The sequence below is a fragment of the Gossypium arboreum genome, chromosome 12 (genome assembly GCF_025698485.1).
Source record: "Gossypium arboreum isolate Shixiya-1 chromosome 12, ASM2569848v2, whole genome shotgun sequence".
Classification (NCBI taxonomy): domain Eukaryota; kingdom Viridiplantae; phylum Streptophyta; class Magnoliopsida; order Malvales; family Malvaceae; genus Gossypium; species Gossypium arboreum.
In genome coordinates, this window is record NC_069081.1 from 107,737,633 (window position 1) to 107,753,171 (window position 15,539).

Genomic DNA, 15,539 nt, shown 5'->3' on the forward strand with positions numbered 1-15,539 from the left:
GCTTTAAAAACAGTAAGATAGTAGAATTTAAAGACCCAATATCTCAAAATTAATAACTCTATGCAAAGCAATTAAAAAGATTCCTTCTTTTTCCACTCAAATTCACTAAAATTTCAAAGGCACATATTTAATAAAATCACAAAAATTATAAAATTAAATGAAAAACATCATAAACATTTACATCGTTAAAAACAATTATGTAAGGTGATTTCAAGGGTGCGGAAACAAGTAAGTGAAGAGCATTAGAGATGAGAAATAAAGGATGGATGGTGATGAAAATTGATAGCTCTTATATTACAAATAAATTAAAAAGAATATTTTAGATTAATTATAAAGATAACGTTAATAATCTATTAATGAATTAATTTAAACAATTAATTAGAATGATTAAATTAATAAAAAAATAGGAATAATCCAAATAGGTTGTGAATTTTAAGTTAGTTTATTCTTTACTTAACGAAAAGATATGGTATTGACTTCAACCTATTGGTTAAATATCCAAGAAATTTAATTCACTTATATATTTTATTGGAGCCGTACGGCAAGGATTTGTCAGTTTAGATGTTAACATATTCATGTTAATGTGATATCAATAGATAATGATAATTGCACCAAGAAAATAAATAAAAATAATAATATATTAGCAAGAAATCTAAAATTATTTTTGTTAATTTCGATTCGAATTTTGTATCATTCATTCATCTCAATAAATATTAAATGTAAAACAAAAGGTAAAGAAATAATCTATAGTAGGGTAAGCAAATTACTTTTTAGGAAATGGTAATTACTTCCTGGTAATATTAGAAAAGGTGAAATTCATAAAAGGAACATCAACCGATAAATTAAAAAAAAGTTAGAAGTAATAATAAAATAGCATTTAGTTTTATTTTTTTATTATAATAAAATAACATATGTTTGGTCTCCAAGGACATTTCGGCTATTTCTGCTAAGAACTGGGGGTATTTTGGAAGCAAAGGGCCAAAGAGCCGAAACGCGTTAAGACTTGAAGAGTAGAATAATAATAATAATATAGGCAACAAGGTTTGAAAATAGCGGGGAAATCTGGAAATCTACCAGAATAGTAAAAGTATAGGAAAGGAGAATTCAGATTTCAGACTGGTTTATTCCTTTATTTAATAAATAAGCAGCAGTCCGGAAAGCAAATATACGAAACAGCTGAGAAAAACAGCTCCCTTTCCCTCCTATAAAACCATACCCGAAGACTTTAAACTCTTAATTTTCTCTGAATTTTACAACTTGATTTTCGTCTAAGCAAAGTTGTATCAATGGCGGATCAGCGTCCAACACTGGGGCCAGCCAGTTTCTGGACGCAGGCCAACGCTCTTCTCAGAAAGAACTTGACTTTTCAGGTCCATCTCATTCAATTTCTCACCTTTTTTCCATTCATTTTATCCTCCTAAAAGATATCTTATTTTTGTTGTGAAAATTTCGGATTTTTTTTTTTAGTAAACTTCAACTTGGAAAATGAAAAGCAATACTGGGTTAGAGTTTCTTTCTTTTTTTTTTTTGCCTGGTTTTGCTTTGTATTTCTTGTTACGATTGCTTATTTCAGTTGTTGATGATTGGTTTACTAGGTAGGATGATCTTTGATATTTTCCCCTTAATAAAAATTTTTTCCTTGAAAAGGTTTTGTTATTTATATATTATGGTATTTTGCAGAAAAGGAACATAGGGGCAAACATTCGGCTGATTTCCTTCCCGTTATTTTTCTGTGTTCTGTTTGTTGTGGTGCAACAAGTGTTGGACAGTTCACTAGATAATGCGGAAAATCGTTGTGGTTGTATCTGTGTTGAAAGAAACGCAAATGGTAATTGCCAGAGGAGAGAATGTGGGATAGAGTACTCGACAGTAGATCAAGTATCAACTTGTCCTATTCCCAATCCCCCGGAATGGCCTGCACTATTACAAGTACCAGGTCCCCAATATCGTGCAGTTAGATCTGATTCAAATATGGCTGCAGACTTCCCAAATGAGTCTTGCAGAAGTACGGGGACTTGTCCTGCAATTTCATTTTTCACTGGGAATAATCAAACGCTTAGTCAAAGTATGCATCTTACTTCTCATCCCTTGTTTTAAAATTCAAGTTTCTTTGGCTTTAAACTAATTGCTGCAGTGAAAGATGAAACCACATCAGATTAAAACTTGCTTTTTCTGGCTTTGGTAGTTTTGACGCAGACCATGTTCTCAACTTCTTTGAATATCAATTCCTCTGATTTTGCAAGCAGTGTGTCCAGCAATGTCCTGGTAAGTAGTTCTCCTTTTTGTTCCTTCCTTTTTCCACTTATATAGACATAGTTTTCTGATTTTGGTGATGATTTAGAATCTGATGTCATAATACTGCTTCCCATCTTTTGGTTTATAATTTGTCTTCTCAAAACTTTTCAGGGTACAGCAACATATCCCGAGGGTTACAATTACCTCGAACCCGCTATTGTTCAAGCACTTCCCCTCTATAACGTTCAAAGTCAATGCACATCAAACTCAACATTTTCTGTTCTAATCAACCAATCATCTATAGCCAGGGAAAAAGGTATATGCCACTGACATTCTTGTTATATGAATGAGACTGCATGAATAGACTAGTTGAAATGCCACAATGGAAATTTTCAAGAATATTAGGCATGGTCATATAAGGACAAGAAATATTTGTTGGAAAATACATTAATTTGAAGTTCCTTTGTGTTGTAAACTTACATAGCTGTTGCACTTTTCATATTCTTGTTTATTTTGCCAAGTACAAGTTTGTTGCACTAGTAGGTAGATTTTAGACTTGCATGAATCTATCTAACATTAAGGCTCCTTTATGATACTTACACATATATTGTTGTTGGAAAACACATTGACAGATCTTATTGCCTTTGAGGTCTCATAGGGTCAAACTCTGCTTGTTGAACTTCTCTGGCCTGATTCTTTATTATTTTTGAGATAGTCAGTAAAACTCAGAAACAATCTCAAAGTAGAGCACTTTGTAAACCTAATGCCTTAGATTAGCTCATTTATGTTAGAAATTCAATGCAGGAACTCACCCAAAGTTGATTAATTGTCCTTCCATACAATATTACCTTTCTCTAAAGAAAAATCACAATGTTGCATTAAAATTTGATTTCAGGAAGATGGTGATTCTATGCTTACTTCTTTAATTTTCTGTGGATGTAGAGGTACGATGTGTTCAAGGTTTATACCTATGGCGCAATAGTTCTTCCCAGGTGAACAATGAGCTGTATAGAGGTTACAGAAAAGGGAACTCAGAAGAGAAGATAAATGAGTTTGTTTCAGGTTAGTCTAGCTTAAATTGTGTTGTTGCTATTGTTTTACCTAATTTACATAAAATCATGTGTGGTAGAGAAAAATACTGACAAATTTATCTTTTCCACAGCATATGATTTCTTGAATTCAGATGGCAATAATTTTAATGTGAGCGTCTGGTACAATTCTACCTATAGGAATTACTCAACTGGTAGTTCTATGGCATTGTTGCGGATTCCACGATCTGTCAATCTGGTATATATTTGAATTAGCTAAAGTCAGCTTTCCTCCTTGCCTGATTCTTTGGCAGTACTAATCTTATACCTGGGATTAATCTTAGACTCTCATATACTATTTAAAATGGTTGACAAATATCATCCTCTAGTTTTCTAAAGAAAGGAAGGCGTGAATGTCTTGGAGTCAAATCTTGCTCATCAGTTTTACTTAATGGATTGAACAAAAAAGTTATAAGGAAAAAGAGGCATCTATGAGAACCATTCTAAAATATACGTTGATTTCTTTCTGGTTTGATTTCTCAAGCAGACTGGTGTTATCTCTTGTAAGCTCATCATCTCTTTCCGGTTTTGGTTCGTAAGGTTGTTGCGATTTATATATCAACATCTGACAGCAGGAAATATGTTAGCAGGACAAATCTGTTTTGACTAAGCAGTTAGGATTTAGGAAACTATGAGCGAGAGGCTTTAAAATCTGAGTTCTGTACTCTACTTCTTCAACCGTGCTCCCCAAACAGTTGTTAATGGGAATATGGTTGAGAAACCAATGGTTCATTGTTTCTATTTTAGTCTTTTCCAGTCCATTTTTCTGGAGACTAGGTGTTCTGTTTTTGCAGCAAAATATGACAATTGTTTTTTTACTTAAAATCTTGAATCATTTTAATTGGCTTATGGTGTTCCTTTTAGGTACAAATAGAAACCTTACCCATCATATTTGAGTTTTTTGGCTATACTATATATTCTATCTATGCACATTGCATTTTGGTTTAGTCAGTGACTCTAAGGGATAAGGCTGCTTCAATGGTCCAAATATGTTATACGATTTGCATTACTAATGTGCTTTGCCCTTTTATAAATTTATTTCTTATTTCTTGCTACCTTTCTCTTTATTCCACAAATTTATATGGTAGTTGCTTATTGATCAAAAGCTAGTGAATACTGATATTTGCTAATGTCATATTTACAGGTATCCAATGCCTACCTTCAGTTTTTGCAAGGGCCTGCTACAAAAATGCTACTAGATTTTGTCAAAGAAATGCCAAAACCTGAAACAGAACTCAGAATTGATTTGTCATCTCTTCTGGGAACACTCTTCTTTACATGGGTTGTTTTACAACTGTTCCCCGTAAGTATTTCTCTTTTTCATTGGTATTCGTCCTTATGTATGGTTGCACAATTTTAACATTATTATTCCTATTGATCATTATCAAAATTATCACAGTTTGGTAACATTTATTTGATAGTAAAAGTTCTACAATCAGATTTAATTTCTAATTCATGCCAGGGAGATTTTTTAGATAAAAATCGGGGTTAGTTATGAACAATGCGCAATATTCACACGAAGGGCCAAGGGAATACTTTTTTAGTGTTGTTATATAAAGAGATGATATGAGAGGTTATCGCAAATTGACATGGACAACTATTGTCATTTGTCAGTGCTCCACTGTTCTTCATGTAATGGCATAAGCCCAGTAAGCAAAATTTAACCGTGCACCTCTTCCTGCAATATTCCTTCCTTTTCACTTCACCTCTACTCTTATGACGTTTGGATAACAAATCTATGTCTTAGTTGTCGGCTTTCTGGATTGCCTCGTAAACCTATGAGCAAACTTATTATATGGAAAATCTGATCCAAGGTCATGGTTACAATATTATTTTCCTGAGTCATTGTCAACTGTTAGTTATGATCTCTTTCTGTTAATGTCTTGACGGTTTATAATATATTGTTCTATATTTGCCTTAACATTCTGGTTTTCAATGTAGGTGGTGTTGGCTTCACTGGTCTATGAAAAACAGCAAAAACTGCGAGTTATGATGAAAATGCACGGGCTTGGAGATGGACCTTATTGGATGATATCTTATGCATATTTTCTTGTCATCTCTTTGCTGTACATGTTATGTTTTGTGATATTTGGCTCAGTCATTGGTACTAATCTAATCAGTTAACTGCTCTTTAATATCTTTACTTCAAGCTTCTCTTTTAATGTGTTTGATTTCCTTCCAGGGTTGAAATTTTTCACACTAAATGATTATAGCATCCAGTTTGTGTTTTACTTCCTCTACATAAATCTGCAAATTTCCCTGGCCTTCCTTGTAGCTGCAATGTTTTCAAATGTTAAGACTGCTTCAGGTCTATCTTAGCTCTTCGATTCACTCCTCTTAGTTGGCAAAAGTCTACTCTTTTAAAGATTAGTTAACTGACTTATTTCTCGTAACTACTTGTGAATGGTTGCAGTTGTTGGATACATATTTGTCTTTGGAACAGGACTTTTAGGAGGCTTTCTCTTCCAGCCCTTCCTTGAAGATGACTCATTTCCCAGTAAGTTTAACTGTTAAGGACTTATAAAAATGCAATTTGTTATCTTTATCTTGTATGCTTGAATTATTTGTTAATGAAACTAATATCTTGATTAGATGATGCTTTCAAGAAGCTAATATCTTTTGCGGCCTGAAGCAACTGATTTTAGCATTTAATTTTGTTGGCAGAGACCGTTCCTTTTATAAATGTTTGAATAACCTCATCCTACTATTTTTACTCATGCTTCTGAGAGTCAATTACTTCTTTTGACTTATTGAATGGTGGGAACTGGGAAATAGTGATTAGTAAGGAATTGAGAAATGAATTCTATCCCAGAGGCTGTAGTAATAATAAATTTGGCTTCTGTAAACTTAGAATAGTTGTGACACATTTCTAGAAGTAGATTCTTTCAATCTCTAAAGATTCATTATTATTCATTTAAACTGACCATCTTCACTTGTACCTTTCTCCATACTTACTATGAGACTCATTTTTTTGATTTTGTAGGAGGCTGGCTTATTGTAATGGAGTTATTTCCTGGATTTGCTTTGTATCGGGGATTATATGAGTTTGGAGAATATTCTTTCCAAGGAAATTATATGGGCACACATGGGATGCGGTGGGGGGATTTGAGTGATAGCTCTAATGGGATGAGTGAGGTCATGATTATCATTCTTGTTGAGTGGTTTGTAGTTCTATTTGTAGCATATTATGTGGATCAGGTTTCATCTTCGGGTGCCGGGAAGAGCCCTCTGTTTTTCTTGCAAAGATTCCGTAGAAAGCCTGCATCATCTTTTAGGAGTTCTAGTCTGCAAAGACAGGGATCAAAAGTTTTTGTTCAGATGGATAAAGATGATGTTAATCAGGAGGTAATATATTTCCGATTCTCTGGCTCTGTAGAATGCATCTTCTCATTTAAGGGTAGATTTCTTTGAAAGGCTCAGTGACCGCTATTCCCTTAATTTTCATAGTCTTCCAAAAGACTAGCCTTTCACTCACTGACAGATGGATCTTTATTATTCTATTAACATGATTATTTCTTATGGTAGAACCGAAAATGGTTTGATCATTCAAATCTTTCTAAAGAAGCATGAATTCCATTTTCTCCCTAATTTCATTAGTTGGTCTAATGTGATAGAAGGGTGGCTGTTTCTTGTTTATGCCTTAATGGAGCAGATAATGTCCAGTTCAGACTTCATGTTCCACCTCTTCCAACTTTAGTATTATTAGTTTTCTTCAGATGTGCATCTCTAACAGCATCCTTCTAGCTTTTATGCCATTATCTTAACTCAACTAGGTCCATTGCCAATTAAAACAACTTTTTATGCATTGAGTAGTGTACAACTGTAGCTTAGTATTTATCTTTCAAAGTGTTGTGTTTGTAGCTCAATGTGATATGAATAATTCATTTGTGTAATAATATTTTCTTTTATATTTTTGTTTCCAGCGAGAGAAAGTTGAACAGTTGCTACTTGAATCAACTACAAGTTATCCCATCATTTGTGACAACCTCAAAAAGATATATCCTGCAAGGGATGGAAATCCTGCGAAAATTGCTGTGAGAGGATTGTCTCTTGCTTTGCCTAGAGGGGAGTGTTTTGGCATGCTTGGACCTAATGGTGCTGGCAAGACTTCTTTAATTAATATGGTAGTGTATTATTTTTTTTCTCTCTCTAATTTGAAAGTATGGTTCTTTTATGCACTTAGCAGACTCGTATGCATTTTCTGTGACGTGAGGGGCTGAAAGTGAAATCTTCCATGTTAGGATCTAGTTTGTTTCCCCAGTAGTAATTTTAGCCATTTTGTTCCCTATGTTGGGATTACTTTCGTCTTACTCCTGCCTGTATCTTAATAAAGATAGAATCAGGTTTAGCTGTTAAAAACTATGCAAGATTGATGTGTTATGCTGTGGACAGATGATTGGGCTTACAAAACCAACATCAGGGACAGCATATCTTCAGGGATTGGATATACTGACTTCTATGGATACAATCTATACAAGCATGGGTGTCTGCCCACAGCATGAGTATGATATAATTGTTTCCTTTTGCCAAGAAACACATTGTTTTCCATGTTGAAAGATTTCTTATTTTGTTATTTGTAAATTAGCCTGCTCTGGGAAACTTTAACTGGGAGGGAGCACTTGCTATTTTATGGAAGACTGAAGAACCTCAAAGGTTCTGCATTAAATCAAGTAAGTCAAGATTACCTTCTTAGCTTGTTATGGATTTTACTTGGAGAAGTTGATGCTCATAAATATTATTTAATTATAAATATAAAGTCTAGAGGCCCTTCTATCAGACTTCCGTTTTGTCTTTTAATATTCAAATATTAAGGGCGGATGGTGGACCTTCATAGAAAGCTAGTTTGAGGCGATGTAGTTTATCCTCATGTAAAATATTGGGATTCTATTTTTGCTCATTCCCATGCAATTGCCTCAGGCAGTGGAAGACTCTCTTAAGAGTGTCAACCTATTTCATGGAGGGGTTGCAGACAAACATGCGGGCAAATACAGTGGAGGTATGAAGAGGAGACTCAGCGTTGCCATTTCACTGATTGGGGATCCCAAGGTAAAATGGTTCACTCTACATTTCTTTGTAAGACATTACTAATCTTATATCCTGGGGTGCTGTTCATGGCTTTAATCATTTGAGATTTTGCAAATAGGTTGTCTTTATGGATGAACCCAGTACCGGTCTTGATCCAGCTTCAAGAAATAGTCTGTGGAGTGTTGTGAAACAGGCAAAACGAGACAGGGCAATTATTCTCACCAGTATCTCTCTCTCTCTCTCTCTGCACTGCCACTCTTGATTTTAACCTATTTGCATGCTTTGCTCTCTCTCTTTTTCACTTCATTTAAAAAGATTATTGATAATAGAAGGTGAGAAGTATTGGCCCTTAGATACCAACAAATATTATCTGAATGTTTGCAGCGCACTCAATGGAAGAGGCAGAGGTGCTATGTGATCGATTAGGAATTTTTGTAGATGGCGCCTTACAGTGCATAGGAAATGCAAAAGAGGTTAGTTTGACTCTAATAGTAATTTTCTCAACTTGATAAAACTTTCATTCCTCTCATCTTTTACACGGTAGCGTGTTACACACCCTATCCATAGACCAGAGCTTTTGAACTAATCCTCTTATCTGCAGAATTTCTATTCTATTATCTTTAATATATCTATTTAATCTTCTATTTTTTTCCGAACACTTTCTTCTAAAGTTTGTTTGGGTGTTTGATGTGAGAAAAGCTATGTTAACCTATGATTGGTGTGTATGGCAGCTGAAGGGCAGATATGGAGGATCTTACATATTCACTATAACAACATCTTCAAATAACGAGGAAGAAGTGGAGAACATGGTACAACATCTCTCCCCAAATGCTAACAAGATATACCGAATCTCGGGAACACAGAAGTTCGAGATGCCAAAGCAAGAGGTGAGAATAGCAGATGTATTCCAAGCAGTTGAGAATGCAAAGAGCAGGTTTACAGTGTTCGCATGGGGTTTGGCTGACACCACTCTTGAGGATGTCTTCATCAAGGTTGCTCGTGGGGCGCAGGCCGTCAATATATTATCATGATTCTCACATTGCTCTTCCTCTTATTATATCTACGATGTTCATATATGATAAACCATTTCATTCCTTTTTTTTTTTTTTTTTGAACTAGAAGCATTTCATTCATCTACAGATAGAGTTGTAGTGTTGCTTTTTGTTTTTGTCATATACGCATTACCTTGTAAATGAATTGGATTCTCCTTTCTTATTTATGGATTATATAAAACTAGAATTTGTGTTACAAGAGAATGTGTGTGATGTTACTCTATAATATAATATAAAAAATGTGACAATGTTGCTCCTAGCGAAGTGAGGTTGCAGCAAGAAGAGATTATGGTGGCTAAGCATCCACAAGTGAGGTCAAGTATAAAAACTGATGTAGAAGTAACATCATTTTGAGGCTTATTTGAATGATAATTTACATTTGATGTATATTAAATTAACCAGTTAATTGACTTATAATTCCCATCAAAAAACCTTTCATATAAAATTAGCTTTTGTACTTTATATATATATATATATATATATATATTTTGGATACTGGCATAATAATCCCTATGAGAAGGAGACCTCTCACCTCAAACGCGACCAAGTTATTATTAAGTGAATAATAGGTAAAAGATTAAAAAGAAAAAGAAAAATATGAAAATCAAATTGGAAATTTTAAAATATATAAGAATTCTGAAAATTTTAACAAATCAATATTAAAATAAATTAAAACTTTAGAAAATATAAAAATTATATTTGCTTAAAATTATATTTCTTAAATGGAGTTATTGTGTTTGTAATTGAAATTATCTTATTCTAAAATTACCTAATTCAAGTTTAATTTATCTAATTTTCTTATTCTAAAGATGAATTATAAAATTTTGGCATATTAATTTATAATTTTATAAATTCTGTAAAGTAAATTTATCATTTTGGGTACCTATAAATTACCTATTACAATTATAATTATTTGTGTATATAATATATATACATAAAATGATGATATAAAAATCAAATTAAAATGAAAATTTTGATACTTGTAATTCAGCCCATGTGTGAACAGGGAGCTAAAATGGTTAGGAACAATAAATTCTTCATATTTGGAGATTGGTTAGAGCAAGATTGTCGAAGCTTTATGAGGAATCTCACATAAATAAGAAAGGCAAAAAAATAGTAAATAAATGAATGTCTATCCAAATAAAAAGAGAGAAAGGAAACTTTTGTAAATATAATAACCAATGGTTAGATGATGTGTATATGTAATTAACCTTTTTATAATTTTAAATTCATTTAAAAATAAATACATAAAAATCTCTTAAATTGGTAAGTAATCTTAAGAGGATTCATACACATCTGTATTGCCTATGCCATTTCAAGAGAATGGGCCCCACTATTTTGACGATTTTTTTCCTCCCACGGTATTACTCAAAAGATTTTCAATTTAAAAAATTATCATTATCTCATTTAATTAGTTTAATTTTAAAATATTTTAAAAATTAATTAAATACTGATGTGTCATATACGTGCCTATCTACATGTATGTTATGTAATAAAATTAACAAACACTAATTTTTCCATCCAATTTTAGGTGATTTAACAAAAAATACTAGTTCAATTTGAATTTTATTTTCAAGTATGAGTTTATTTAATTTGATTAAATTGAAACCTGAATTTGAATGTATTTTTATATCGATTATATATTTTTCTTTTTTAAATAGTATTTTTTAAAGAAAAATATTATTATTAATAGAAAACATGAATGATAATAATACAAAGATATGACACGAGTATAAATTATAAATAAATCGTTTCAAGCTAACACAAATGCCTTTTTTTTCAAAATAATTTCAGAAAAGGAGGACAAATTGACAGTAACTACAACAGTAGAATAATTGCATCAACTCGATCAAATTATTAAAATTTACACCCTACCCTTGCCATCGTCAAGTCAACTTGACGATAAATTTGTAACACCCCCTAACCCTTATCCGTCTCCAGAATAGGATTACGGGACATTACCAGTCAATACAGTTCAATTACGGACATTAATTAAAATAATTGTTTACAATTATCATAGGTTTAACATATTGTCCCTTTAATGGGCCCTCGAAGCCCAATATGAACAGTAAAATCAATTCGAGACTAATTTAAAATCATTACGAATTTTTCTCAAAATTTCAGAATTTTCCTTATGAAAAGTACCCACACACCCGTGTGGATTGCCCGTGTGACTCACACGGCCGTGTCACTAGATCACATGGCCATGTCGCTAGGTCACACAACTGTGTTGAGAGCCTGTGTAACTCTCTGACTTGAAAGTATTAAGGTGCAGTTTTCACACGGCCAGTCCACACGCCTGTGTGCTAGGCCGTGTGGACTCAAAATAAGCCTTAAACAACAAATTTACCAGCCCTGCAATTTAAGATACCAAACATTCCAATAACCATTCATTCAATTACTTTAAATCACATTCAAACCTACTCAAAACATGTCAAATTAGATATTTTATGTGCCTATATGATGAATTTTTTAAGTATTTCACATACATGATCAAATGGTTCAAATTCTTACTAAATAAGCCAATTCCTACCATATACTATTACTAAATCTAAATTTACTTATTTCATCATTACATTGACAATCCAAAATGACACACATAGACATTTAGATACATGCCATTACCAATAATTAATATACCTCATCACGTTGAGTTCGAGATCAGCCTGGGATGCTGATTCAATGGTCTAACTTTAACCTATCTTGCGCATGGAAACAAACCGTAAGCTGAGTATGAACTCAGTGGTATTTCTATAATTTGAACACTTAATAATATGAAAATATAACTTTCACTTAAAATCATATAACAATCACCATTATATAATTATTCATTTCATAGATAAATCCTTTATAACTCAATCAATTCTTTCATCTACTAACCCATATAGTTTTCCACAATATGTTCACAATTCACTTGAGCAATAATATTATTCACTTATATCCCATTTAGAGTTACATAATTCATGTGTTTCAATCATGTTTCAGTTCACTGTTCACTGTTCACTGTTCAATATCAATAAATAATATTCAACAATTCACATTTCAATCAGTAATTCGTTTATTCCAAGCTCCATATCAGTCAATATTTTTCAATATCAATCAATTTATCAATATCATTCAATAACAGTCAGTCATTCAGAACCTTTATAATATCATTTAGTAACAGTCGATCATTCAGTACCTTTTTTACCCTTATTAACATGGCTTGGACATTGACGGATACACGGATCCAACCAACACACCAGTACGGCACTCAGTGCCTCATCGGCTTTGCCGAAGTAAACAGTAACAGTACGATACTCAGACCTCATCGAATTAAACCGAAGTAACAGTAATAGTACGACACACATGGTGCCTCATCGACTTGAAGTCAAAGTAATAGTACGACACTTATAGTGCCTCATCGACTCAAGGTCGAAGTATCCCTGAACACTTCCAATCCTACGGCATGCCAACTATATCCAACTTAGCCCGAATACTGTTAATAGGGTTTTCAATTCACTTTCAATTTTTCAACCAATACACATTTCAAGTAATCACATATATTCTCAATTCAATACAATTCACTTTACTTTTTAATAACAAATATTCAAATTTCACAATAATCAATTATTCATATTAATTTTATCACATTCCCAATCAATATATTTTTCAAATATAACATACATCCAATATTCAATTTTCACATCAATCACATATATCCATATAAATTCAATTCAATAACAATTACTAATACTTACCTTAATTACTTACAATAACATATAAACCAAAATATAACAATTAATAATTAAAATTGGATTAAATACCAATTCAATTTAAATTCAATACCAATGCTCAAATATTACATAAATCATAATTTCACAAACACTCAATTCAATATCAAATATACTACACTTACCTTAATTTTTTTTACCATAAACATTTAAATTAAAATATAACAATTAATAATTAAATTCGGATTATAGAAATACAAACCGTAATTTTCGAGCTAACCCTCGTTGACTTTGCCTTTTCCTTTCTTAGCTGAGGTTTTTCGGGACAACGTTAGCTACGAAAATTAAAACAATTAAAAATTATCAATACACTACCAGTCAATTTCACATTGAATATTTCAAATTTTTATTCAACTTTTGTCTAAATTCTAATTTAGTCCCTAAACCGAGACTAACTTTTATTCTTCACATTTAGCTCAATATTTTTATTCAATTTCCACTTTAAACTAATTTCAACTCTCTAATTTCACCACAAAACCATAATTTTGAAATTCTTTCAATTTAGTCCCTACTATTCAAAACTTATGATTTATTTTACAATTCAATCCTTATTTCACTTCTAACTTGAAATTCTATCAATTTATTCAACATGAACAATATCTAGAAATCTAATAACTTTCAAAATTTCCACTTAAAACAAATAATATTTATCTCTAGGATTCCAAAAACATCAAAATTACAAGAAAAAAGACTAAATTGACTTACCACTTAAGCTTAGAACCTTGAAATCCCTAATTTTCCTTTCTTTTTCTTTCTCTTTTTCTTTCCTCCCCTTTTCCTTCTCTGTTTCGTTTTATATTCTGTTTTTTTTATGTTTTGTTTCTTTTATTGCATGCTTTATTTATTTATTAATATAATATAATATAATATAATATAATCATTTAATAAATATCTTTTAATAATTAATTATAGTATTACAAGTGTATGTATTTTTATTAATACACTTGTATTAAATCACCACCATACATTTGTCATGAATTTAATTTAATTATCATATAAATATCTTATAATATAATTATTTTAAATTAATATAATATAATATAATATATTACTAATATATATATTTTATAATTAAAATCTAAGTAAAAATCTTAGATTTTTACTTCATATGCTGCCTCAATTTGTGCTAAATGGCATATTTGCCATTTTGGTCCTTTTACTTTCTATTAATCTATAATTCAACTTTTACCCCTTATTCAATTTATTCATTTTTCCTAATTATCCTTAATTTAAACTAAATTCACCTAATTAAACTCTAATTAACCACTCAATTAACTTCGTAAATATTTATTAAAAATATTTACGAATTCATTTTCCAAAAAATGGAGACTCGATAATACACTTTCCGTTAATCATAAATTTCGAGTTGTTACAGAATTACTTTTGATTGTATTTGATTCTATTTAATCGGCATAATCAAAATGGGATGTATAAATGAAAATTCTGTTTCTACAGAAATTCTTTCGATTAACCAACTTGTTACGAAATCGCGTTGATAGCCTCGACTCGTGTCCTAGCCTGTCTAAGAGCTAGATTTGCCTCAATTGTTTGCCTCTTGCCTTCAGCTTTCCTCAAGTTAGCTTCCGCTATTTCAAGAGCTTGATGAGCTTCTTGTGGATCAATGTCACTACCCTTCTCCGCATCATTTACTAAAATAGTGATTTCATTATTGTCTATTTTAGCAAAACCACCCATCAGAGCCATTGTTAACCATTGGTCGTTAAGGTGTATTCTCAAAATACCTATATCTATAGTTGCGGCAATAGGCGCGTGATTTGAAAATACGCCAATTTTCCTGCTATTAGTAGATAAAATGATTTCTTTCACTTTTGAATCCCAAAGAATTCGATTAGGGGTAAGTACGCAAAGATTTAAGGTCATTTCGTTAATTTGGTCTCCATTTCTAAGTTCGTAGCCTTCCCAGTAGCTTCCAACCAAGAAAAACTTCCAAAAGACACACCATGTTAGTAATGCACAAAAGGCCAGGTCTCAGATGACCTATCCTCATCCTTATCATCTCGGATCTATCATCATCAATATGATCTATCATGATAAAACATTTCAAGAACAAATCTTAAAAGCTCTGGCAAAACTCTTATATTGACAAACTTCACATATACGTCAGAGCATGACTTAAAATAAAAAGTAAAAATACAACCACATCTGTTTTCAAAGAAAATAGAGTGGACAAAATAAAACAACAAAACTGTGGACAAAACTACGATAATGTGGACTGAAATTAAAAACAAAATAGAACTACAAAAGATATTGAAGAAACTGCTATCAACAACCAACCCAAAAGCCAACGCCGCCGATGAAGCAAAAATTGAATTTTAAAAAGTTGAGCAGCTAGGGTTTTTTTATGA

At 32.0% G+C, this 15,539-nt stretch overlaps 2 protein-coding genes across 2 annotated transcripts; one reads left to right on the top strand and one right to left on the bottom strand.

Annotated features, from left to right (window-relative positions):
• The first annotated feature begins 963 nt into the window (after positions 1–963).
• LOC108479637 (ABC transporter A family member 7-like) lies at positions 964–9,604 on the top strand. The gene is made up of 18 exons (XM_017782352.2): positions 964–1,370; positions 1,681–2,065; positions 2,186–2,265; positions 2,407–2,551; positions 3,178–3,297; positions 3,398–3,522; positions 4,468–4,626; positions 5,265–5,427; positions 5,506–5,631; positions 5,737–5,820; positions 6,307–6,668; positions 7,247–7,447; positions 7,716–7,825; positions 7,909–7,993; positions 8,241–8,369; positions 8,467–8,572; positions 8,733–8,821; positions 9,080–9,604. Exons 1-18 carry the CDS (start codon positions 1,287–1,289, stop codon positions 9,377–9,379), a joined length of 2,853 nt encoding a protein of 950 aa, XP_017637841.1. The 5' UTR covers positions 964–1,286; the 3' UTR covers positions 9,380–9,604.
• A 5,048-nt stretch (positions 9,605–14,652) lies between these two features.
• LOC128285342 (ATP synthase epsilon chain, chloroplastic-like) lies at positions 14,653–15,054 on the bottom strand. The gene has a single exon (XM_053022781.1). The coding sequence runs from the start codon at positions 15,052–15,054 to the stop codon at positions 14,653–14,655; it is 402 nt and encodes a 133-aa protein (XP_052878741.1).
• Positions 15,055–15,539: the final 485 nt, after the last annotated feature.

Coding starts and splice junctions, on each gene's coding strand:
- LOC108479637 (XM_017782352.2), top strand. CDS start 1,287: ATGGCGGATCAGCGTCCAACACTGGGGCCAGCCAGTTTCTGGACGCAG. Junction 2,266..2,406: donor GTGTGTCCAGCAATGTCCTG/GTAAGTAGTTCT, acceptor AAAACTTTTCAG/GGTACAGCAACATATCCCGA. Junction 7,448..7,715: donor AGACTTCTTTAATTAATATG/GTAGTGTATTAT, acceptor TGCTGTGGACAG/ATGATTGGGCTTACAAAACC.
- LOC128285342 (XM_053022781.1), bottom strand. CDS start 15,054: ATGACCTTAAATCTTTGCGTACTTACCCCTAATCGAATTCTTTGGGAT.